Source organism: Myotis davidii, unplaced genomic scaffold, assembly GCF_000327345.1.
Source record: "Myotis davidii unplaced genomic scaffold, ASM32734v1 scaffold266, whole genome shotgun sequence".
Classification (NCBI taxonomy): domain Eukaryota; kingdom Metazoa; phylum Chordata; class Mammalia; order Chiroptera; family Vespertilionidae; genus Myotis; species Myotis davidii.
The window spans coordinates 1,685,484-1,712,878 of NW_006300032.1; the positions used below are offsets into that span (position 1 = coordinate 1,685,484).

At 40.8% G+C, this 27,395-nt stretch overlaps 1 protein-coding gene across 1 annotated transcript in view; it reads left to right on the plus strand.

Moving 5' to 3' along the window:
• Positions 1–24,842, plus strand: part of TXLNB (taxilin beta) — a 40,510-nt gene extending 15,668 nt beyond the window's left edge. Inside the window, exons 5-11 of the mRNA XM_015572057.1 lie at positions 2,670–2,840; positions 6,636–6,830; positions 8,571–8,690; positions 12,668–12,742; positions 19,853–19,945; positions 21,982–22,077; positions 23,279–24,842. Coding sequence (XP_015427543.1) covers positions 2,670–2,840; positions 6,636–6,830; positions 8,571–8,690; positions 12,668–12,742; positions 19,853–19,945; positions 21,982–22,077; positions 23,279–24,067 — 1,539 coding nt within the window. The 3' untranslated portion in view covers positions 24,068–24,842. The remainder of the gene's footprint in view (positions 1–2,669; positions 2,841–6,635; positions 6,831–8,570; positions 8,691–12,667; positions 12,743–19,852; positions 19,946–21,981; positions 22,078–23,278) is intronic.
• Positions 24,843–27,395: the final 2,553 nt, after the last annotated feature.

Genomic DNA, 27,395 nt, shown 5'->3' on the forward strand with positions numbered 1-27,395 from the left:
CAGGACAACCCCCAAAACAAAATATAATCTGGCCCAAAAGATCAATAGTGCTAAGGCTGAGAAATGCTGATATATGGTTTAATATTCAAAGGGTAAAGTCTAAAGCAGGGGTCCTCAAACTACGGCCCGCGGGCCACATGCGGCCTGCAGAAAACATTTATCCAGCCCGCCGGGTGTTTTTGCCGCCGCTGCCTGTCCTGCTTAGCAGCCGACTCGTCCAGGGCCCGCAGTGCGCATGTGTGGAATGTCTGAGGGTCAGTGAACTGGCCCCCTGTTCAAAAAGTTTGAGGACCTCTGGTCTAAAGCATAAAGGCAATAACAACAACAATATATAAATTTCAAGAAAGGACAATAGATCATTTCCAGTCTAAACATAAGTATGAGATGTTTCACCCCTATCTAATAAACATATGCAAAGAGAAAGGACCTCACACATCCTATGAACAGGAGGTGAGCATGACAAATATATCATAAAATACAACTGATGTTTCCAATTGAAATTAAAGAAGAATATCAATATGTATAGTAATATGGGCCTAGTTTTTCCTGATGTTAATTCTCACTAATAATTAAATATTTCCCATACGTATGAAGATAAAATATCATGTATGACTACCCCCACCTAAATGTGGCAAGGATGTATCATGATCATGTCAGTGTGGTAAAACAATTTGTGAACTGAAGAAAGTGTGACAGTCCGGTTCATCTAGTTCAGAAAGAACAAATGCTTCTTCAAGTTAGGGTAACTGAGGTACACATCAGGACTCATGTCGTGTGTGTATCCATTGGCCTTGGGCTCTGTGAGGCACCAGGAACACCTATGTTCCTAAAGCATAGAGGGGCTTCCCAGAGCTTTCCCTCTCCCTTAGGCAGCAAGGTCATTATTACGACAAGTACGTACCTGGCTTAACCAGCGTGATTCAGGTGATCAGACCGAGTCCAGCAGAGGACGTGGCTCTGGACAAAGGACTGCACTTGCTTGTGGTCACACTGAATGTCAATCTGAGATCCACTCTCCCAGAGTGTGCTAATCTCTGAGGGCTGCTGAAGGTTGATACTCAAATTGCCCCAACCCAATTAGAATTCCATAAAAATGTTGCCAAATTTGCCCTGGCCAGTTGGCTTAGTCAGTTGGAGCATCATCCCATACACCAAAAGGTTGTGGGTTTGATTCCGGTCAGGGCACATACCTAAGTTTCGAGTTCCATCCCTAGTTGGGCGCATAGATGAGGTAACCAATGATTCTCACTTCAATGTTCTTTATTCTCTCTCTTCCTCCCGTCCTCTCTCTCTAAACTCAATAAAAAATATATCCTTGGGTGAGGATTAAAAAAATGTTGCCAAATTTATCAAATAAAAATACAGAATAACCAGTTAACTTTTCATTTCAGGTAAACAAACAACAAATTTATTTAGTAAAAGTATATCCCATGCAATACTTTGGGTATATCTTTACTAAAGAAATTATTCCCTATTTATTTGAAATTCAATTTTAACTATTCCCACATTTTATTGAGCATCCTGAGATGGAAGGTCCAGGGTGCACTGGCTCCACTTTCCACGCCGTCCCTGATGCTTAGTTATGGCTGCTGGAGACGGGGAGGGAGGCCCCACTGTGCTCAGCAGAAACAACTGTCATGACTTACTCAGCATAAGCATGAGGGGTATGTGGATGGGCAGAGAGCAGGGCACGTTACAGATACTAGTCATCATGCTAAGTTGTGCGGTGGCTATTTGTGAAATTTTGGTGGCAAATTGTCAATGCTTAGATAGTCAAGGGGTGCCTTCTCTTCTCCCCCTTTATCACAACCCACAAACTTCATCTTCTTTTTATCAGGAGGCTACTTTTTTTCTTTCCTACTCTTTAAAATAGTTTCTATAAGCTTATTTTGAGAAAATACTGCAAAGTAAAGGTAAACCAAGCAGACACACCATTGACCACTGCCTCAATGCTAGGCATTAATTAGTATGACTTCTGGCAGTTTACAGATTCTGAAACATGCCTTTCCAATATTGACTGGCGTCATTCGAGAGACTCAAGAAAGAAAACACTAGACCAGTGGTCGGCAAACTCATTAGTCAACAGAGCCAAATATCAACAGTACAATGATTGAAATTTCTTTTGAGAGCCAAAGTTTTTTAACTTAAACTATATAGGTAGGTACATTGTCATTAACTTAATTAGGGTACTTCCAAGGCTTAGGAAGAGCCACACTCAAGGGGCCAAAGAGCCGCATGTGGCTCGCGAGCCGCAGTTTGCCGACAACGGCCCTAGACTATAAAAAAGAAGACAAAAGTAAGAAGAGGTCAATAATAATAGTGATGATAAGGAGAAACTTGTGAATGTTTTTTTTGTTTTGTTTTGTTTTAGTTTTATTGCTTAAAGTATTACAAAGGGTATTACATATGTCTCCTTTTTTCCCCCACCCTTGACAATCCCCTGGCCTCCCAAAACTTGTGAATGTTAAGCTGTGAAAACAATATCCACAAGTACTACAAAGGTAACATTGGTGAGGATCATCTGATTCCAGGGGGACGGTAATAATAACCAAGAAAATATTTCCAAACAACCACAGAGTGATCTTTAGGCATCTCCTCTTTTGCTCCTTCTTGATCAACTCAAAAGAGATTCTTGCCATTTCCTTTTGCATCCCCACGCCCCTGTCTAGCTGGATGAACATCGCACTGAGCAGAAGACTTTAAAGCTCCTACAAAAGAAACAGGCACAAATCCAAAAGGAAAAGGACCAGTTACAAAGTGAACACAGCAGAGCTGTTCTCGCTCGGAGCAAACTGGAGAGTCTGTGTCGGGAGCTGCAGAGACACAACAAGACACTGAAGGTATGTATCACCAAGGCCCTGCTAACACCTTCTTCCTGCCGCATAGACACAGGCCTCTGCTACTCTGGAAAGAGCCTGAGTTTCAGAATCAGAGAGACTTGGTTCAGATAGTAGTCCTGCCACTTGCTCACTGTGACCTTCAATAAATTATCTAACCTCCCCACGCCTGTTTCCTCATCCATAAAAAGGGGGTTGTAGGAACTTCACTGTGTGGTTGGGGAAAAACTAAATGAGGGCACATATGTACAATGTCCATATAGTGCCTGACACAGAACAGGCCCTTAGTAAAATGCATGCCATTCCCCTCGCCTGTTTCTTATGTTGAGCTTGTTTAGTTGTTTCTTAGGTAGGACTTCATTCTACTCTTTAAAATACAAACCTGTAAAAATGCAACATTTTTATGTGATAATGAAATCTGCATGACATAATTGACACAAAGCTAATTGACACGGTAAAGCAAAATTGAGAGCCAAAATGTCAATAGTCATCTGAAAACAGAAGTTACTTGAGAAAACTCTGAAGCTCTTCAGACTTAATTATTCAATCTCAAAATAATAGACTGACCACTTCATTCAGCCTGCATGGGCTTCATTAATTACAGCGTAAGCCTCTAGCAGTGTGCTTAATTTGATTACACACAGACACTAGCCCCATTCAATGAAGCAAGATTCAGGGCTCTCCAAGATAATACTGCATGTGTCCACAGTCCCCTTTCCAGCGGAAGATCCTAAAACTTCTGACAAGCAAGTGTTAATTAGACGCCAATATTCCTGGGAGAGAGTTATTATTAGACGTGTTTAAAAGGAAATACTTAAAGGAACAGAGAGATTAAGATCACTGATGAGTTTGTACAATGAAGTTAGAAAAAAATAGAAGAGGATAATGTCTCCTCTTATTCGAAAATTGCTTTTTGATATCTGGGAAATGGGAAGCCAGTGTGATGAATTCTAACACCCAAATCATGAGTTGTAGGAGATGAGCTTCTGGCATCTCTTCAATCACTGCTCTCAGGACACTCAAAACTGAGATTAGAGGGGAGCATCATCGACAACTCAAGATATGTGCTCCAGGAATAGAGCTCCGTGTTTACACAAATCTCCTGACTTTCACTAGTGCTCTATAGAAAGGAGAGAAATTAACCAGATGTAGTGGAAAGATTTAGCAACAAAGAGATTTAAAAGTGGAATAATGTGCCAAGGTCTGTTTGGGTGACATTCAAAGACAGAATGATGGAAGTGGCAATGGCGGGGGACCTTGTGGGAATACTCACACACCCTCAATAATGGCTTCCAGTTACAGACAATGAAATTTACTATCATTATTATGATAGAAACTTGGGAAGATATAGGAAGAGAATGCATAGCTCTTTCCACCACCATAACATTTAGCGCTTACTGGTACTTATTAAAATTGATTCTTCAGTGAGTCAAAGCCCCCACAAAAACCTCACAATTCAACTTAATTTAGAAAAAGACCAGTGAAAGCCTGAAATATGGACTCATTGCAACAAAATGTTACATATATTCAAAGCAATAAATCTGAGCCTAAAATTATACTGAAAAAGAACTGCCCTATAAAGAATAGCTAAGTGTCTTAGGCAACATTATTTTAGTAAAGGAATAAGTATGATTTGTTATAATAGAATTCCACAAAATTTTAATGTGGAAAGGACTTTAGGAATCATCTAGTTCAAGCTACTTGTATGTCTATATCTAAATTAACAATTCATTGATTCATTAAATAAACACATACTGAACACCTATGGATCACATGTCAGGCATAGCACTGGTTCTAAGGTGGATAATGATGCTTGCAGAGTTTATTTCCTTAAGTATTCAGATCGTGACCCTCAATCTTCTTTGCCTTAATTTTCACTTTGATTAACGTGCTTGAGAAAGAAAATTTTATCTCAGACACCAAATGACTGCATTTTCTTTATCAATTGATTCAAAATTTATAAGGTCATTTTAGATTTATTTTTCTCTTATTAAAAAACAATTCAATGTAAAAAACAAGATGCCATTTTGTGGCCAGGAATGAGTGCTATGATGGTTTGGTGTGTGTTTAATGCCCTCATAATACCCATACCTTCTTTCTGTATCCAGTTACCAATGAAAAAAATTGTACTTACTAAGTGGGATGGGGTGCTTCTTCCATTGACTTTTTCACTCATGGATGGAATTGTTATAAATGCAAATGTCATTCAGATCATGGTCTGTAAGGCTATGACTAGGAACTTGTTGATTTCTAAGCTTATTAGGAGCAATGAGGAAACAACCACTAGCATATGTATATCCCATTTTTCTTAACAAATGGCCATAATCATTTTTAGTGAAATATGTAGAGTAACTGTTGGTTAGTGTACAAAATTCAGGGAAATAAGATCTCTTATAGTTAATTTCTTCAGGTTAGGAAGTGTAGCTATCTTCTACAATATCTCTAAGATATTGTCACTCAACAAATGTTTATACCATGAATAAATTGTGATTCTGATATCAGGAATCATGTTAAAGTTAGAAACTATGTTAAAATTGTGAAGGAAAGAGGACACCTGATGATAAACTAAAATATTTCCAGAGCATATACTTTCAGCATCAATTTTTATTTCAGCACATTATTCTACTATCATAATAAAGATTTGCACAATTACTTCTGTTTAAATTATCGGTTCATTTTTTTTTAAATCTTGTTACATACTGTGATCAGAGCAGGCAACTAAATACAGTATAACTTTACTTGCCAACAATGAAGCAAGCTTTCATACTAACAATCTGAACTGAAAGGAATCCTACAAAGTCTATATTACTTGTCAGCAGTGTATCTTTGGTATGATGGAGCAAGATTAAACCCTTTTATTCTAAAAGAATGAGAGGAATAATCACAAAGCAAACAATTTTAAATATAGATATGGGGGAAATATGGGTACATTGTTAGTAGTTAGCAATGAAAGGCGAGTTTTGATTTTTAAGAGCAAAGAGAACAGAAATGGCATAAAAGTTAATTTCCAATTTGTGAATGTTAACAAAGTGGAAGATGGGAAATTAGATGTTTCATTTTAGAGTTAAAGTATATTTGAAAATTAATATTGCTTTCAGTTTCAAAACTTACAATGAATGACTGAATGTTTCAATTACCCTGCATGACATGTGGGATGATTGTTCTTCAGAAATAAAATAGCCAACGTATTTTTTAAGATTTCCTTTTACATTTTTGATTGCTGTAATTGATCTCTAGCTAGCTTAGTTTCCTTTTCAAGCTTTCTGATGAAACCTTTTTCTTACCAAGGAAAAGTATACATTGTGTTCACTTTATATTTACAAAACTTGGGTCATGCAAGTATGTAGTTCATATCCCATAATTTGTATAGAGGAATATAAGATCTATTGTTCTTTCTGTACCAACCAAAGGCACATATATATGATCTGTCTCATCTATCAATAAAACCAAGCGGCCTTTTATTCCCAGGCCACAACCAAGAGATCAAAACCAGGTGACTGTATGCTTGTTAGAAATTGTTGCAGTTCATTCACTCCGCAGGACACCCGTCATCTTTAAAACAAGCCTATTCATCACCAGCTGTCAATGTCAGGGCTCTCATTGCACCTGTTCTCAGTGACCGTGTATTCACAACTGAAACTTTTGCTCATATATTTATCTTGGGGCTGAGCAACATGGCTCTAGAGAACTGAGAAGAACCATCCTGCTTCCCCTGCACATGAATCTCCTTTCATGGACCTTGAACCCTATAATGGAGGGTGCATGTAAACCAGTATAATGGAAGATTTTCATCCACAGGAGGAAACCCTTCAGCGGGCACGGGAGGAGGAAGAGAAGAGAAAGGAGATCACGAATCATTTCCAGAGTACCCTGACAGACATCCAGGCCCAGATTGAGCAGCAGAGCGAGCGGAACATGAAGCTGTGTCAGGAGAACACGGAGCTCGCAGAGAAACTGAAAAGCATCATTGATCAGTATGAGCTCAGGGAGGAGGTAAGAACCACATCAAACAACGTAGAAGCACTGGATACAGATCCTGCCCTGGGTTGAGAAGGTAGGGAACGTGGTTAATAAGAAAGTTATGACCAGCCTTCTCAGTTGATTAATAGTTAGGATTGGATTTCTTCTACTAGCCAAATAAAAACAGATGGTATTGTGCAATACCTGGCTGGAAGTCATATGGAATTTCTTCAAAACTGGAATCACTGTGAAGCAAAGGCAATAAATAGAAAGTGATAGGCTGTGAGCACAGTTATCCTCAGCCTTTTTAAAATGCCCTCTACAGAGCCAAGAAATACTGCACACACTCCCTCTTAAGAATCGCCATGTCATTAGGGATCTGTATTCTAAATGCCCCACAAACCAAGACCAGTATTAATAATGTAATAATTATAACCATCATGGTATTATTGATTCAGATTTAGTTTTGGTCATGTGCTAAGAACTATACATACAAGGTCACTTAATTGTCTCAACAAATCTTATGCACTAGATCATAATATATTATCCACATTTTACAGATGGGAAGCAGAGGCTATGAGATTAAATCACCCACAGTCACAAAAGGAGGACTGCTTTAATAGTTCATCTTAAGAGGACTATGGGGATCTTTAATTATTCCAAAATTATATTTTAATAGTTAATATGTTTTTAAGACTCCTCAAGTCCCATCAGGATTTTGATTGATCATATTTCTTTCCTCATTTTAAACTTTCCTCATTTTAACTTAGTCTAAGTGGCTCTGTTGGAAACATGCTAAGGAAACAACTGAGCCAAAGGCACGTGGGAGTACCACTTAGGTAAACCAAGAAAGTCCTCATAATAAGCCAAAATGCCAAGCGACCATTTCATCTTGTCAGGAAGATCAACACTGCTCCAGAGTGGAGGACCAGGTGAAAGCAGAAAGGAAGGAGCTAAAAAGAAAATAGCCATACTCTGCAGGAAGATCTCAAATGGGATGGCCTGGTAGACTGGTTGTCAATTTCTGGGACTGATTCTAAGTAAGGCCAAAGGATAGAATTCCATTGTCCTCTTGCCAATGGGACCTCCTAATGAGCAAGAAACTCTCCACACGGGGGTAGAGCTGGGAGCCTCTCCTGACCAAGCTAGCAGAGGCCAAAAGGTACGGAGGCACACAGTTGCACATTTGCCTTTCAACACAAGGCCCTTTGCCGTGTCTTGCCCACCAGAGCAACAGGCTTGAAGTCAGGGAGCTCCTGCCTTAGTCCCTGAGCCAGGGCCACATGCTGGTACCCCAGAACTTCCTTACAATACTTGAAGCAAGAACATGGAGGATGTGGAGGAGAGTTCACCATGATAAACTATATTAATGTTGTGCTTAAAATTAGTTTTATATTCATAGAAAGTGCCAAAATACCAAGTGATAGTGCTGTTATGATGTACATCACAGCCTGTGCTGCCTGGCCTATTACCAGCATCGTATCAATAGTTACCAATTCTAGAAAAATAATGTTGGGGCCTTTTGGAGATATAATTGCTGAATTCTAGCACCTCCACCTTTTGCCACCACATTTGTGAATGCAAAATGCAGGGGACTTCACCAATTTATGGTCTTCTGCAAAGCCATAAGTGATGCTAATGTATTTATTCCCCTCTTTTTAAAAATCTTAAAACCTGGAGAATGTGTGTTTATATGAATATTACTCTTTATTTTATATTTGTCAGCACCAATAACAAGTCAAACTTGATATGTGCATTTTGTTTCTTCCTTAGCATCTGGACAAAATATTTAAACACAGAGAACTGCAGCAGAAGCTGGTAGATGCGAAACTGGAGCAGGCGCAAGAAATGATGAAGGAAGCAGAGGAGCGACACAAACGCGAAAAGGAATATGTACTTATCATCTGAGTCAGTGTGCTTGTCTGGTCTGCCTGGGGGTCAGAGGACCCTGAGAAAGTTGTTTTTGAGAATGGTCTCAGAGCCATAGACTGCTAGAGAAAGAGCCTGAGCTCCCCTGGAACTAAATTGGCCAGCCCGGTAGGAGGCACTGTACCTAAACAACTTTCTACATAATACAGTCATGCATCCATTCAACAAATCTTTTCCCAGTGCCTGTCATATGCCATGCACCATCCTGGGTCCTGGGCTACAGTGGTGAACAAGATGGAGAAGGTCATGACCCTTGGAGACTAGAGTCTAACCGGAAAGAGAAAAGCAATTAACAAGCAAACACACAAGGAAGGGTCATTTCAGATAATAATAAGTGCTACTAGGGAAATAAGGAGGAACTGACAAGGGGCAGAAGGAGGGGACCTACTTTAGACCAGGTGACCAGGAAGGCCTTCCTCAGGGGAGGTAGCTTGAGCTGAGCCCTACCTGATGAGAAGGATGTCTCCAATAGCAATGTCCAGCTGATGCTGGAACCAGTTTGGCATCCTCTAGAAACAGGAAAAGGTTAAGGTAGCAAAAACATGTTGGCCCCGTGAGAGAAAGTTTCAAACTGAAGTTGGAGGGGGAAGCAGGTGCCAAGTTGTATAGCTTTGTAGGCCTGGAAAGTAGTTTGGATTTTATTCTAAAAATAATGAGGAAGGACTGGGTAGCTTTAGCAAAGGAAGTGGCATGATCTGCTTGGCATCTGTAAAAGATGAACTTGGCTCCTGGGTGGAAAATGAATGAAAGAGGGACCAGAAAGCAAGAAGACAGTTAGGAGGCTACTGCAGCAATCGGGCTGAGCTATGATGATGGCGTGAATTAGGGAGGGGGGCAGTGGTGAAGGAGAGCTGGACATGGATAAAAGTTACGTTTTCAATGCAAAGCCAGCAGGCAATGCAGTGAACTGAAGGTAATAGTGAGAAAAGGAGTCAAACTTGGCTCCTGAGTTTCTGGCTGAAGAAACCAAGTGGTGGCTTTTATTGACATCTCATTAACCCCAAATACTCCAGGACAGTGGTAGGGCCATTTTACAGATGAGAGGCTCAAAGAAGATACACAATTTTATAATTAAGGTCACATGCTGCTAAGGGACCAAGATGTATAATACACCAAAGTGTATCTGCCCCCAAGCCCAAGCTCTGTGATAGCACATCACACTCAGGGGCATGTTTCAGAGGCAAAAGTTGAAGTGTGTGTCTATTGCTGGGGAGAGAGAGATTTAAGACATAGTCAATGGGCCAATCATTGGAATTTGGCCATTTAATAATTGATCATGAGCTTTGCCTTTACTGAAAATCAGATCAGAATCACTTCAATTTGTTAGAATAGTAATTTAAAAATAACTTTGGTTTTCAAATGTAGCAACAAAAGGACAAATTTTCGAGTACATAACCTAGTGGTCACTGAATAATTTCAAATCAGAAGTCCATGTGCTCTTAATAAAAAAGGTTAATGTATTAATCTATCTATAACCTAGCTCTCAAAGAAAGAAATACATTTAAGAAAAGAGATACTCTACTGTTGTCATAATTACTCCAGTAGGTAAAATATGCTTCCTAGGAGATCAGTACCTGTGGTCTATAATATATGAGACATGAGAGAGGAACATCTAGGCAAAGGTTCAGTGAAGGAGACTGGGGGACAGACGTGGGGTGACTGGCCCAGCCTTAGCAAGAAACTCCCATGCTATCTATTTTCCTATCCCAGTTTAGTAAAACATAGCAGGTTTTGAGGCAAAGAAAGGTAACCTGCCTCGGTTCTTCAAAGCTGGCCGGCCACTGGCCCCGTTTCTAGCTCTGATACTTTTCTCTGAAAGTAATGAAATCACTTCAAAGCTGGGGAGTTCCTTCACTCCAGGTAGAAATGGCAGCCACCTGCCTCCCCTCTGCCAGGGACCACCCTGAACAACAGGGCTCCTTAACTCACTTAGAAAGCAGGGGCCATGTACACGGCCACCATGCCGCTCAGATGGCCAGAGGGGTCTTCCACCTCACAGCTGCCCCAGAGCACTCAAATTACTTCACTACTATAATAATCCATCTTCACTGCACGCTGGGAGGTATAGAGGAATATATAAAACCCATTTTACAAATGGAGAGATCGAGCCACGAGAAAAAAAGACAAACTAAGATAAGAAAAAAGATATCTTCAAGGTTTAAAAAATGGTTTCATTGGTTTGTTGTTGTTGTTCTGATTACAAATGTAACACATGGATCTCATGGACACTTTTTTACAATAGAGACAAATACAAAGAAGAAAATTTAAATCGGCCTTTCTTCAAATACATGAGAATCTTCTTAACTGACAGCCACCTGCCTAACTAACCAGATTAACTCATGATGTTCACCATCCTCTCTGTAAACGCACTGCTGACAGATGCCCACAACATGTTGAGTCCTGTGGCTACTAAGCCGATCTGGACTGTCTACACATGGTTGCCCCTAATAAGTAAGATGGAATTGACCAAGAATCAGCCCTTTGCTCCCAAACCTTTTCTGTCCAGTTACCCTTGTGTTTCTATTCTGTAAATGAACAGAATCACACATTAACTGAAGAAATGGGAGTATGAAAAGAAAGTTGTTTCTATAAAAATTATGAATAATGCTTCTTTTGAAAGACATAAGATATAAGCAAACAGCAAGAAACAACTGTCAAGTTACATGTTAGTAGCTATAAAAGACTGGGAGAATGTTGTAAAACTCTACAGAATAAAAAAAATCAAGATGGTTCACAGTGTCTGTCAGTCTAGCACTCTAGCACCTTCGTTTAAAAAAGAAAAAATTCTAAATCTTATATGGCACATCATGGATATCATTTTTGTAAAACAAAATAAACCTTGCTAGGTTCCATTATGAAGGCCCATACCCCCCAAAGAAGACCAGAGCCCTACATCAAAATGGATAAGTGAACATATCTCTTAAGTTAAAAATAACATGTCCGTGTCATTTTATGCCTAAAACAAGTTCTTCAATTTAACCCCTTCCCCAACAATTTTTTTGTTAAAAACGTTTCTTTTTCAGACTAATTTTTTTATTTTGGTTCTATATAGTATTTTTGATGCTGGTTATGAAAACAGTTTGTAACTCGTCTTCCTATAAACCATATTTTTTTACCATATTTTCTTAGTATACTCGTCAACGACTGAAAAAGAACATTTTGTGAAAACGAGTATACACGTTTCTGCTGGGGAAGGGGTTAACCCCACAGCTCAGAGTTCTGATCCTGTTTCCTATGAGAGCCTTGATTGTATTTGAAAGGCTACCTTATGGAAGAGGGACCTTATTTTGTAAACTTATTCAGGACTTATTTTCTAAACCTAACACAGGATTTGGGGCAATAGGTCAATTTCTAACCCAGTGTTTTTCAAAATGTAATCTATGGACCACCAACATCCAAACCATTTTGGGTATTTGCTCTAAGTATGGATTCCAATCACACATCCTAAACTTCCTTATTCACGTTCTCTGAGAGGAATGAGAATTCAGACATGCTCCCTAAGTGATTCTAATACCTGCTCTGGTGGAGAATACTGATTAGTTAGGAGACAAACTTTGGGTTTAATTTAAAGAAACAGTTGTTCACAAAAATGCCCCAGGTGGGGATGTTCTGGAGATGTTCAAGCATAGGCCAAATAATGGGTGGGCAGGATTGCTAGAGAAAGTTCCAGAATTTGGTGGGAGGTCAAATTTTGTGTAATTCATGCTTGACTTGAAAATGATTTCCCCTTTTCCCCTCAAATAAAGCCACGAATTTTTAGTTGAGAATCCAACCATTGAGACTAGTTGTTTTCTTATATTTCTTAGGGTCTCTACAAAGTTCCCCCAAAATTACTTGAGTAGGTGAATTAGCAAGTTATTATGTCTTATATGCATATTACAACCAAATGATAATTTAAAAGACAATCTGACCGTCTTTTCCTGCATTCTCTCTTCTCACAGTTGCTGAACCAGGCAGCAGAGTGGAAACTTCAAGCCAAAGTGCTGAAGGAACAAGAGACAGTCCTGCAGGCTCAGGTGAAGTGAGGGGAAACATGCATGGGGTGTGCTCTCCTTCTGTCCCCAAGTCAGAGGCTGTGAACCAAAGGTGGTCTGCAGAGGGCTCACTTGTGGCAGGGAGAGGGGGCCAGGAGTTGAAAATAAAGAATAACTTCATGTCTATTAAGAAAAACAAAAGCTCTGCACCAACAACATCCATGCAAAAAAGGGCACCAAAATGGTCAATGGGAATAAGCTGGTGTCCAGGTTCCCACCTCCCTGTTCATACATATGTCCTCTCTCTCTCTCTCCCCACATCATCCTATTAAGGTAAGAATAAAATGCACCATCTATACTGTCGATACTGAAAATGTCCTTGCTTGCTTGATATTATCTGTAATAATAAAAGCATAATATGCAAATCGACCGAATGACCAAACAGCAGAACCACTGTCTAGACACCCTTCCGGATGACCACGCTATGACACGCACTGGCGCCAGGCCAGCCAAGGCGGTGCAATGCAATCGGTTGGGGGGGCCCCGCCATCGCCCCACGATCGCACTGCAGAGGAAGGCCTAGGCCACTGGCTGGTGGGACGATCAATCGGGGGTAGGGGGTGCTCTGCGATCACCCCAAAGAGGGAGGCCCAGGCCACCTTCAGTGCAGAGATTGATCGCAGAGCCCCAGCCAGGTGGGCGGGGCCTCCCTCTGCGGGGCAATCAACCTAGGGGCCCTGTGATTGATCGCCCCAGAGAGAGAGACCCAGGCCAGCCAAGCAATCACACCCCACACTGCAGAGGTAGGTGACCAGTGGAGGGGGAAGGAGGGGGCAGCGCTGCATTGATGGCAAGCAGTGGCAGCAGTGGGGCGGGGCCAGCTGCCAGCAGCTGGGGGAAGGGAAGCCTGATAGGCCCTGATTGCCGGCCAGGCCTAGGGACCCTACCTGAGTGGTCCCCGATTGCAAGAGGGCGCAGGCCAGGCTGAGGGACAACCCCCCTCCCATGCATGAATTTCATGCATTGGGCCTCTAGTTCATAATAAAGGGAAATTAGAAAAATTAGAATGAGCACCCTAGCATTTGTGCTCTCAGAGGTTGGCTCTGTCAGTGGCAAATGACTAGATGGCAGACAAGTCAGGAACTGTTCTCATTTGGCTTTATGATGTCATATGTGTGTTTTGACTAGATTAAGGGAATTCATATTTCAGAATAAAAAATAAAGCCTCATGCAGCATCTGACTCTGGGGGAAAGCAAGACCTGTCCATCATTCCTGGGCCTTGGGGCCTCTGTCCCTCCTGGCAAACCTTCCCAGGTTCCAGGAGAGCCATTCTGCCCTGGCCCACACAGGGGCTCTGGCTCCCTTGCTGGGAAAAGTGCCCAGGGTCCTACAGGAACTGTGAAATCACATAGAACAAATTCACACAAGGTGCTGAAATCAGAACACTTCCAAACTGGACAGCATAAAGATGTGAGCAATTCACTTGTCCATGTCTATGCACTAACTGCTGAATACTTGTTCATTATAAAAGAAAAGGCAAATAAGAAAAACAATCAAGTTAAAATCACAAATTATACCACTACATAGTGAACCGCATCCAGCATGGTCAGGGGTGAACCTGGGGAGGGGCGATGAAAGATTAAAATAAACGGACAAGAGAATACAGTTGGGGCCAGGTGGATCACTGTGCCTGGATAAGGAAACAGGGACAGCCTATGAGCCGAAGCTTTATTTTACAGTCAGGTCACACAAAGCAAAACAAGGGCAAGATGCTTAAAATGTTCTTGTGAATTTCAAATCTGCTTCTTTCCTATTGTTGCCATTCTCTGAACTCTATCAAGCCTTGTTTTGGCAGCACTTGCTGTACACCCACCCCCCCCCCCCCCCCCCCCACCCACAGCCCCCATCCCTTAGCTACCTAGGACTGCAGAGTCGGACTATAAGGTCAAGCTTACAACCATAGCCTTTGGCTATAATTGCGCTGGGAGGGCTTTGCCCTCCAAGCTGGGACTTGTATGTGGCTTTGCCACAAGTCAATCCGAGGCTTGATCCTGTCTGAATGCTGTAGCCACTCTCCACACATAGACAAAAGCATAGATAACGTTTGAAAAGCTAAGCTTCCTAAAGCACACTTTTTCAATGTGTGTACTGAATGCAAAATGAATTGTTTTCCCCCAGTAATATATCAAAATAGCTTAAAAATACTAATTACATCAACATTAGCAAGTTATTAAAGTTTTTGATGATTAATAGAATGAAGGAACTGGGAGTTAAAAGACTAAAGTCTCGAGTCATAAACTCCAGATCATCCTTCAGGCAGTCACAAGGCCCATCACATCACTGTGTGGAGTCGATGACAGGCAGAGGTGGCACTCTAACCAGAGCCAGGCAGGGGGCGGAGGTGTGACCTCCCCAACTGATGGCATGAGAGAATCAAGCCAGGGCTTCTGGCCCTATCTCTTCCCTATTCAACACAGAGCCTTGCGGCAATACTTGCCACTACTCACATCATGTTACAAGCAATCTCTACTCCTCTTTGCTAAATAAAGAGAATGAACTTGAGAAGAGTATATTAATATCATATGATTCTGGGCTAAAGAGTGATTCACTCAGATGACATGACCTATAAAATAAAAAATAAAGGTGTGCCCTCATTTTCCACCTATAGCCCCCTAAACTTGAAAAAGCATCTATCCGGGGTTCCAGACTTGCCAATGTTTCTCATTCATCCCTCAATACTGACCTGAGTCCAGGCACCAGGGTCAGAGTCCTGGTTCTTCTGCTGAAAAGCTAGGTGACCCTGTGCAATGCACCTAAGCCTCCCTAGACCTAAATGTCCTGTCTATAAAATAGGATGATGTAATGGATTAATGATCCCAAGCTGGAGTCCTCTGGGAGGCCCATTAGTTTTCAATATTTCCAAAACATAACAGCACACAAGGCAGCAGCTGCTATCCAAAATGTAGTTGTTTTTGACATTATATCAGTTCTCAATCACGCACCTATGGCTATGGATGACAAATATTCATATATTTGATTGAATGTTTAAAAGAAAAATTAGTTCATGAATATGTAGTATATGAAGTTTGTTTTCATATTGTGCATGCAAAGCACTTAGCTCAGTGCCTAGATCATAATAAACATAATTAATTCAACTTATATTTATTGAGCACCTACTAAGTGCTAGGCATGCTTGTAGGTTTTGGAGATGTAATCAGAGAGAGACAAAAATCCCTCCCTAATTAAATTTACACTCTAGTTATAACAATAATGTTAATAACAATTAGCATATTAGCTAATATCAGTACTATTTCATAGGTGAGGACCACATAGTGATGTATGAGTCTAAGGGAGTCTTTATTTGCACAAAAGTTTAAGAACCACTGGAAATACGATACCAAGAACCTGTTCAGCTCTAGTTCATGAATGTAAAGAACTTCTAGAGCTGAAAAGTGTAGCCATCAACTGAGTTAACCCTGCCTTCTCCTCTTTTCCCCCATTTTCCATGGCACGTGGCTCTCTCTACAAGGACCCACCTTTGTCTGTGTCTTTTGTCTTCAAGGCACTTTCAAAACTCCAATAACTACTTAATCGTCAAGAAGAATATAGAGGCTCTGAGTCCCTGTGTGTAATCATGTTTAGACAAGTTCCTCTTGACAAGTATCAATCTTATACTTGTAAAACTTTAAAACCTTGAAAAGCAAAGTCTATCACAGATTATTTCGCACAGCACTCAAACACTTCCTTTGGTTTACAATGTCTTGAAACGGGTGGATGACAGGAAAGGGAGGCCTCCGTTCTCATTTCTTCCATCTGAGCAAGGGAAATGTCAAGACGGGTTGTGTTTTCCTTGACGGGAGTCACTTTTCAGTCAAACAGCTTGCCAGTTTGGGGCATGATTCTCACTCAGGGAAGAGATGTCGGGCTTGCAATTATACAAACCAAGGCAATAGACTAAATGTCAGAGATGATCAATGGGACGCAATCATCACTACAAATAGAGTGTTCACTGGATCGATCGGGATGAAGATGGCAGTAGATGTGGAAAGTCAGCAACCCCTGGCAACGCAGACACAAAATACTACCCGAGGGGAAAGATCAGAGAGTAAACTGTTAGAGATGGGTAATCGTCATCCTTCAACCCCCAAATCCTCACCTTATCAATATACGATGGGAGAAGAGTCCTCTGCAACTACTATTATATTTGGATTTATTCCCAAATCAAATCTCAAAAGTTTGCTAAGAAAATCCCTGAGCACAGTTCTGTTCCCTATATGTTTTGAATGTCTGTAATTAAATTTGGCGCTCGGTTAAAAGAATGTGTGTGTCAGCCCGTTTAAAATAGAAATGTTGAGACAATTATTGTTTACTAACCCGAGAACAGTTTGTTTCTATTTCTGCCTCTGGCAGGAGAGAGAGGTACTGTGGATGACCTCGGGATGTTCCTTCGACACTTCTCTGAAATACCAAAGTGAGTGCAGGAGTATGACACATCAAAACAAACGTGCACCATGTTTGGTAGTGAGAGGAAAAATACGACCAAACAATTATCCATATAGTAAACAGGAAGTATACATCTTTAGGTGGTATAAGTGGAGGGTTAGAGTCGGTTACCTGAGAAAGGTATACCCCACACAGGTTTTGCCACATATGGCAATAGGGTCAAATACAAAGAAAAGCAGAATATTAAGAACAGTCACCCAAAGGGGAAAATGGGGAGTTGTTGTTTAATGGGTATAGAGTTTCGGTTTTGCAAGATGAAAACATTCTGTAGATTGGTTGCACAAGGATATGAATATACTTAACACTACTGAACTATACACTTAAAAATGGTTAAGTGGTCAAGTTTATGATATGTATATTTTACCAAAATTTAAAATTGTTTAAAAGGGAAATGTTGAAAAAAATCATTAGAAAAAGGCCAGAAAAGGTGGTAATGAAGCAAGACATTATTTCCTGGCACTCTGGATATGTCTGTCATCTCAATCAGCCCAACTGATACAATAAAAATAACATGATGCCTAAATAAAGGGGTGGATGTGGTTACTCCCACTAGAAGTGTCAAGGCTGCCTCTATGAGATGGACCATGCATGCGATCATTCCTGCCCTCTCCAGGGTGCAACCTGCAACTAAAGGGCTGCAAGAGGGTTTGGGAGACCATAGGATCTGAGACATCCATGTAATTCTGCTGGAATTACTGAAAAGTTGAAAAAGAAAAGAGAGGAAGCAAGAAAAAAGTTAATAGGAATGCTTGGCCAAGAAGGCAAATAAATGGATTTTGTGGTAGAGAGTGAAGAGGATCAGTTATGGGTAGTTACTCCCACCAGAGGCTACCAGATCATGTGAAATATTAGTAGCCAGCCCCGCAGGAACTTACACTAGGATAGAGCCTCTCAAATTGAGAGGCTTGACCTATTCATGGGCCCTGAAAATAAATTCATTGGATCCCAGTCAGGACTTCGAAAAAAATAAAACAGAATTAAATCTGTTTTGAGAATGCATTGCAGGCAATAAAATTATTGTCTTATACAGTAAGTGTGTGTGTGTGTGTATGTGCGGGCACACAAAACTTCCCTGGCCATGAATTCCCCAATGCCCCTTTACCCAATCTTCCCTAATCTGTATGCATGGAATCTGTAGACCATTAGAGCTGCCCCAAACTCTGTCACATATTCACAGTGCTAATGAATGATTTCAAATGATGGTCAGCTGTTGTCTGGCTTTTCTTCGGAAATATTATATCCAATGAAAAGGTTTTATGTTGTCATTTTGTTGATCTTTACTGCAATAGGAACTCTGCTGTTCTGAATCATTTGAGAATGAACTATTCTAGATAAGCAGATTTTATGAGTTCTAGGGTTGATTCCCACATGCTTCCTCTCACTCCCACCTCCAAGACTGAGAACTCTACATTCTACTGGCTTTCTATTGGTCAGCTCTTCTCTGCTTTTGAAAGGAAAATATCACAAGTATCACCAGCTGATCAAGTTGGTGCCAGCCATCTGCCCAATAATCCAACCATCCCAGTCTACCAACGGCAGTCTCGGGTTCTTGTTTGTTGCTGGGTGTTGTAAGCTTGCTTCTTCATACAAAAGACATTTCTGTGCCCATTTGAGGACTTGGCTGTTCCAGGCACCCAAGGGTACCTACCAAAGACTCATTTTAAAATGCCGACTTTTGTCACTTAAATCAGCCATATTAAATCAATCACCCAAAATATGCTATCCTAAAATTATTTTCAAACACAAAACTTTATTATTGTATTGCTGTCACCAACCATCAAGTATTTACACACCTTCCTTTCCTGTTCTGCTCTATTCTCACCCAAAGGCAAGCTTTGGAATTAAGGATGTGGAGACACAAAGGCTTCTCCCTGTACTCCCATGGTGAGCCGCACACTTGCCAATGCTAACCCATACAATGTTGTTTTGTGCAAATCCGAAAAAGGCATTCCTTCCTCAAGACTCATTATTTCCATCTGCAGAAAACTGATATAAGAAACTGATTTCGATGAGAAGAGACATTTAACAGCTATTGGCTAGAACACTATATTCATAAATACACAAAACCACAATGTCTACAATGGAAATTGCTTACAGTGGCACAACCTGCATAATGGCAGCAGCGACAGTCCATGTCCAGCGCACATTTCCTTTATCACTTTTTTCATTTGTCTTTGTTCTCACTTCCTCCAAGACCCAGTTCAAGGCTCACCTTCCCCACAGAAGCACGGCTGCTCCTCTACACTGGCACTTCATTTTCACTGAACACTAGTCAGATTGTCTTTGGGATTGTCTTTCCATCAAGATTACAGGTCCCTCAAAAGTGGGAGCCACATGTCAAATACTTTTGTCTATACAATCCATGCAAATGTTCAGAGCTCAATAAATGCTTGTTGGTAAAAAGTTATGATACAATGAAGTGGTAATGACGTATTTTATTATTTTATTTTTCTTTAAAGAGGTATTTAATCATAGTCACTGACCTCGGTTGATCTCGTAGTAAATAAAAGAACTGAACTTATTACTAACACTGCATTAGAATTCCCTTAAATCATTTATCTTAACAAATAATGAACAATGACATGTTTTGTTCTGGAAGCATTCAGAAAGGAGCCCTAAAATAGATCCTCTCTCTCTCCCATTTACAGCTCACCCTCTACTCGGGGCGGTTTGAAGAGTTCCAGAGCACACTGACAAAAAGCAATGAGGTGTTTGCCACTTTCAAACAGGAAATGGATAAAGTGAGTACAGCTTACCCCACACAAAATATTGACATTTTCTATTTTGACGGGCAATTCTCCTTTGGGTTCATTTTTCTCTTGCTAAGATATTCCAGTGCGTTTCATGAAGTAATGAAACATTTATAGGTGCCAGTGAGATTTGGGGTGTATTTTTTCATTGGTAAATATCTAGTGTATTAATCTTTAAAAGAGCCCCAAAACACTAGGACACGTTTTCATTCTGAGGAAGATTTTTTTTTCTACTCCATGAATGGCTTTTAAAAAAGAAGAAAAGAGATAGCAGTTTAGCAGTTTAACATCATGTTGTTCATACTGAAATTATATATATATATACATATACATATATGTATATGTATATGTATATATATATAATCTAAAAATTTTTTTAATAAAGCTTTCAGCCAGCTGATGTGCTCAGCGGTTGAAAATTGACCCAGGAACCAAGAGATCACCAGTTCGATTCCCGGTCAGGGCACACACCCGAGTTGTGGGTTTGATCCCAGCAAAGGGCGTGCAGGAGGCAGCCGATCGATGATGTTTCTCATCCATGTTTTGATATTTATACCTTATATCCCTCTCCCTTCCTCTCGCTAAAATCAATAAAAATATATTTTTTAAAAAGCTTTCATATAAATATGCAAGAGTAGAATTTTAAAACAGAAAATGCCATTTCATAGGATCCTTCCTAAAAGAGAAGATATGTAGTATGATGTAACTGACAGAGTATTTGAATGAGATGATGAATTGAAATTCTGGTGTGTTCTTACACCTCAAGTAGCACTGGACAATTCACTCAACTTCCTCAGTTTTATTTTTAAGACAATTCAAGGTAATGTCCCCCTTGCTTCCTTCATAAGAATAAGAAGTTCAAATAAATTAACATATTTTAAGAAGGCTTTCAACTTAAAAAAATTTTTTACAAATAAAAGGTGCTCATATTATTGTGGGATATAACACTTAAATCTTATTTAATTCAGTGTTTTCCGAAAATAAAATCAGCATCACAGTTGTGTTTCTAAAACATTGGCATTAAACATTTTTAAGTGTAGAAAGCCTCCTCTTCAAAATATTTTCATAAAATAATAAGATAAGTTTCACAATCCAGTGAGCAAACCTAAGTAGACTAGCTCTTGTTAATAATTACAGTTTTTCTACCCCTGGAGGGATCTGTCCGTTTAAAAAAAACTTAATTATAGAGTTTTAAGATGAAAATTAAAGCATGAAAATTTGTTGTAATTTAAAATTATATAGCTTTAAGATTGGGATAAATCTTAAAGAGAAATCTAAATCTTAAAGATTAAAAGGAGGTGTTCTTAATCTGGAGTTTATTTATAGCCAAAAAATTTGATATGTATATTTGCATTTCTCTGAGTGTGGTCCCATAGACTTCATCAAATTCCTAAAGAACTCAATTACCTTAAAAAGTTCATAAACTATTAACTTAGTTAAGAAATAAAAACAAACAAAAAACACTCGAGGCTCCTCTATTGAGGCCAGTGGGCAGCGGCTGGGCCCAGCTCTGAGGGCACCCAGACTCGGGCCGATTGGCACACACGGCGAGTGCCAGCTGTGATAAATCCAGGTCACTGCTCCTGCGTTGTGTGCCTTGTCTGACTTCATCCAAGCAGAGAGGAGATCCTACAATCAGGATCGTGAGCAGTTTCAGCTTCAAAAAGACAGCTTTACAAGAAGAGAGAAACAAACTCTACAAAAAGATTAGAAAATGCCTGAGAAGGGTGAGCTTCTTTTTTTTTTTTAGAGAGAGAGAGAAAAGCCAGTGCCAAAACAGCATGGCCCTAAGTAGTTTCCTTTTTCCTGAACTGGCTCCGGCGCAAATACGTTTGTCCACCTCTGACCTCGATGGCGTAGGAATAAATGGTGACTTCCCCACTCACTCCTCATCCCTTCACATAGAACTCGTGTTTGCTGCAACAGCTGGAACAAAAGGACTTTCCTTGACATCGCCTATGAAACTGATAGCTTCTTTGGTAGGTTAACTTTTCAGGATGAATATTAAAACACTCTAATTTCTGCAGACGACTAAGAAAATGAAGAAGCTGGAAAAGGACACGGCCACGTGGAAGGGCAGGTTCGAGAACTGTAACAAAGCTCTGCTGGACATGATTGAAGAGGTGAGGGAGCTTTTCCCTTAGCTTACTCCCCCCCTGGCTGGTCAAAGGATTCATACTTAGAACATTATATCCTAATGCTTACCTTTGAAAAAGGACTGACTTTTTCTGGGATGTGATATATGAAATTATAATAGAGTAATAAGAGCAATTTAGAATCCTACCCAGACTCCTAAAGAGCCTTGTGTCCCTTAAGTACATGCCTACTGTCCCCCCAAGCAGCAGCAGGCCTGCAGGGCTGTGAATTCCTTAAAGGCTTGATGAGTGTCCTACTTGTCTTTTAATTTCCCTGGTGCCTGGCATATAACAGGCACAGAATGAATTAATTCATTGATTTGAACATACTGAGAGAAGACACCAGCCCAAGCACCCAGGGTACGTGCTATTTTATAGACAGATATGGAGATATATTGTTTAATTCCTCCAACAGGCATTTGAACACTAATGTTATGTCAGGTCCTGAGGAGGTTTAGAGACTATAAAGGCAATGATACATGGCCTTTGACCTGAGAGGCAGGACTTACAGGTAAAGGTCTCTCCATGTAAACAAGTAAAAAAGCATCTTAAAGGGTACAGAGTAGCACAAAGATGGGGTGAGGGAGTAAGATAATTAGGAATAATTTCATGTACAAACACACTGAACATTTCTAGAGAGAAGGAAAATTGGACAGTTTGAGCAGCCAGCATCATGAATTAGTGTGTGGTGAGTTTCTCTGGTTATAATTACTGTTCTAACAATTCATCCCAAATTACAACCAATTCTAAAGCATGAGTTTATTATCCAAGAACATAAATCAAACCGTTGCTGGATTAGTATATAGCAGTTTATCTATAGAAGAGATAAGGCATTGCTGACTGCCAAGACCCAATCTATCTCATTCATTTAAACACATGCATGTACTTACACCCTCTATGTCTTGCAGGCAGAAAATTCGTGTACAATTCTAGAGGCCCTGAACTAAAGTTAAGAGAGGCTTTGCCATCTTTCTTTTCTAAATTCTACTAGAACCTAGCATACAAAATGCAAATAATAATAATAATAAGTGATGCCTCTGACCAAGTGTCCATCCAGCCACCACTCTGTGGTCAAACCCCAGAGCCTGGTAGGCAAATTCCTAGACAAATGTTTTTGCTTATCTCCAGAGAACATTCTGGCAATTTTGCTTTTTGACATTTCGTGTGTGTGTGTATTTTCAAATCACAGAAAGCATTAAGAGCCAAAGAATATGAGTGCTTCGTGATGAAAATTGGGAGACTAGAGAATCTCTGTCGAGCTTTACAAGAAGAGAGAAATGAACTCTACAAAAAGATTAGAGAAGCAAAAGTGCCTGAGAAGGATGACCAAGATCAGCACACCTCCGACGAAGAGCCCGAGTCAACGGTTTCCGTGGGTGAAGAGGCCGACGCTGAGAACGCCAATAGTGTTCACAATGCCGTGAAAAATCTGGCCGCAGCCTTTACGGTCATTCACCATTCAGAGTTGGCCCTTGACCAGGCCAAAGAATTCCAACCAGAATTCAGCAGTCCTCAAGGGGGCGGGGACATGGCCCTTAAGGAGCCAGAACGGCCCTCTCTGAGCCCTTCCTGCCATTCAGAGAGTTCCCCACCTCCCTCAGCTTCTCAAGCTGAGACTGAAGGAGGCAATGAGATAGAACCTCCCCCCAAGGCCAGTAATCTCCCTGTGGGGTCCAGAGCAGAGCCCCAAGACCAGGGTCTCCCCACTGAAGTACTGGCTGATCAGGAGCCCCTTCTGGAGGCAGAAGCTTCTGGTCAGACCCCACAGTCCCCAGCAGAGGCCTCCCTACGGGGGATGGAGGCTAATGGTCCTGCTCCGCCACCCCCAGGAGGTGAGAGAGTTCCAGCTGAGGTGCCTGGATGTGAGCCCAGTAGGCAGCCTCCGCCAGCAGCAGCAGCAGAGGGCCTGCTAGGAGGGGCCTCAGCTGGGCCCCAGCTGCCCAAAGTGGCTGACACCAACGTGGAGGAAGTAGACTAAGCCTCATGGTGCCTCCGGAGGCTGTTCTTCCTGACTTCACATCTTCATCATAACAGACTCTTCCAAAAGAGGCACAAGGGCTGGGGGTGTCTAATGGAAGAGACTTAATTAGAATCAAAACATTTTTAATGTTATGCAGAACTCATTCAGCCTTTGCTATTCATTCTCAATTTGGAGCTTTTTTATTTATCACTGGTTGATAGTGTAATTTTCCCAAATGGCAACAAAACATGCTAATAGAAAATTTATATTAATTTGCCATTAAGATGGTACTTCACTCAATTTGTTAATCAACAGTAAGATTTGGTATTTAAAGACTTCCGCTACAATATATAAATACTGAAAATGTGATGTTCTATTTATTTCCATATGTAGTTTAATTAAGTCCATAATAAGTAATGGATGTCCAGGTTCTATTTAAACATGATATCTGTAATGTATGCATATGTGTACATATACTATACATATATACATGTATGTAAAGGCATACAATATGTGTGTGAATCTATACATATGTGTACTTATGCACATATATACACATGTGTGTATCATCTATATGTATATATTTACATACATTTCTTTCATCCTTTTTAAAATTTCTTTCATGCAAAATATTTAGATGCTAGTCAAAAAATGATCTCTTACTTGTACTTGGGACTAATGCTCTATGAATCAGTAGTAGGTTCAGAACACAAGTATTTAGGCCATGTAATGTTGGGCAAAAATAAGTAACCCAGTGGCAGGTCAATAAATTCAACCAATTGATCAAATGACATAACAGCAGTTGGGTTAGACTGCAAGTCTGTGTAAAATACATAAACACAAAGATGACCACAACAGATTCTAAACAGAAAAGGGGGGAAATCACAGTTATAAACTGCTCACTTTTTCTAGCTGCTGCTTCTACTCAATTTAGCCCATTGCCTTGCAACCCGGCCTACTTATAGCTTCCTGCAGAGAAAGGGAGCTATGAAGAGAGGCCATGTTCACCCCTTGCCTCTTGTGACACAGAGGTCTTGAGACAGAATATCCGCCTGGCCCTGCCAACTCCTCACTTCCCTCCCTGTCACCTACCACTCTCTCAAGAGGGTTTCTCACCACCTCTTGCTGTCACTGCCTCAGTCTAGAATCTCAAAGCATCTGCTCCTTCTTTCCAGCAGGAAATCCTCATTTCAATTATTGTTAAGTAAAAGCTATTATCTTTCCAGAACAGGGTCTCAATATGAGTGATGAGGCTTACAAACCAACACAGTTTCTATTTTGAGGAATTCTCTGCTGCCAGAAGTACAAAGCAAAGGAAAAATGGGTTCCTACTCAAAATGACTTGAAAAATAAGTGAGGATCCAGGAGAAGGCAAAAGCTAGAAACACCTGAGGCTGTCTATATGAGTATTACATTATCATTGCTTGGCAAGATCCTCTAATAATGAAAACAGCGTAAGTCACTCTGCCTGGGGTAAAGGGAGACTTCAACAAAAAACAATAAGAAGGAAGAGAGGGGGACAGGGGAGAGGGAGGGAAGGAGGAGAGAAGAAAGAAAAAAAGATATAACCCAGCCCTACCTTAAAAGTTGAACTCAAGTAGAAAAATGGCTGAAAGCAAGATCCTCTATTATTTATGCAGGAAATCATTCTTCAGTGTCGCATGTGGCTGTCTGCCAAGGCACACAAAGTGCTTGTAGGCAGCAACCATATGCTACAAGAATTGTAAACTGCATAAAATTTGTTTGAAGTAGACAGTGAGGATAATAACAAAATCCTAGTTGCAGGGGGGAGGGGGGGAGCATATCGCTATTTAAGAACCTATGTATTTTTAAAGACTTAACATATTACAACCACAGGGTATCCAGCCAAATTCAACATTACATGAAGTCTTAGAGATTTAAAGATCCATTTAATTCAGAGCCAAATATTCACCATAAAATTCTGGAGGGTCCCTTTTTCCACTACTTACATAGGCTAAACTTCCAAGAATGGACTAAGATTTGATAATCATAGTAAAGTTTCAGTCTGCATGTCTAGCAAGAGGAGCCAAAATCCAGTAAATCAAATATTCTAATACCCAATGTTTTTTGTTTTTTTTTCATCCAAAAAGCTTTCATAGCAACATAGTACTAACTATATATCTTGGGCAGAGTTTCAGATATAATAACTTGCCTGAAATTTGCAAAACACTAGGCTTTGGGAGAATTATTTTAATATTCAAAGAATGTTTTATTAGAGTCCTTTGTGTTAGAATCTGGCCTTACTAATTATAACAATCTCTATATCCTATATAATAAAAAGGTAATATATATATATACCTTCATGCCCAGGAAGAATTTTATGTGTGAGCCAAGTTAAAATATTTTCCTTTGGTCACATTACTCAAAGAATGAATGAGCTATCACCCAGCAGCACTTACCCATACTCCAGGATTCAGTTTACGCCTATTCTGAGGCATTCATCTGCCTGTACATTTTGTCCTTCCATCCAGTCTACCCTTGGGATCCAGGTCCTTGTTATTTGCCTCATTATCCAGCATCACAAAGCAAAGAGTATCACATTGGTGCAATAAAACATTTGTCTGGCCTAACAGCAGAACGACTGGGAATGACTGGTCACTATGACACACACTGACCACCAGGGGCCAGACGCTCAATGCAGAAGCTGTCCTCTGGTGGTCAGTGTGCTCCCACAGGGGGAGTTCTGCTCAGCCACAAGCTAGGCTTATGGTTACCAGCACAGCGATAGTGGCAGGAGCCTCTCCCGCCTCCTCAGCAGCACTAAGGATGACCGACGTCAGCTTAGGCCTGCTGCTGGCAAGTGGACAGCCCCTGAGGGATCCTGGGCTGCCAGAGGGATGTCTGACTGCCAGCTTAGGCCCAATCCCCCAGGGAGACATGCTTATTGTCCGACTGTCTGACTGGCCACTATGACACGCACTGACCACCAGGGGGCAGACATTCAACGCAGGAGCTGCCTTGATGTGCACTGGCCATTTACAGAGAAATGGCACCATGGACCTGGTGCCTACAAAGCAACACTCGGCTTCCCGCAAGTGGAACACAGGCCCCGCCACCACCCCGGAGCAACACCCCACCAAATTACAGCCAATGCTGCCAAGACCCCATGGCACAAAATGTGGCCCACAGCCCAGCCCAGCCCGTAAAGACTCACCAGGTAATGATGTCATGTAGCAATACCTGGCTTCCTCTCCCTAGCGACTAGCCTCCTTGGAGTTTCTTCAGCCCAGGAACACAATTTGCTTTATAGCCAGGTAGAAACATTTCACACTTTAACCAAATGTCTGTGAAGCGTTTTCACATCCCTCATCTCCTTTGATCCTCA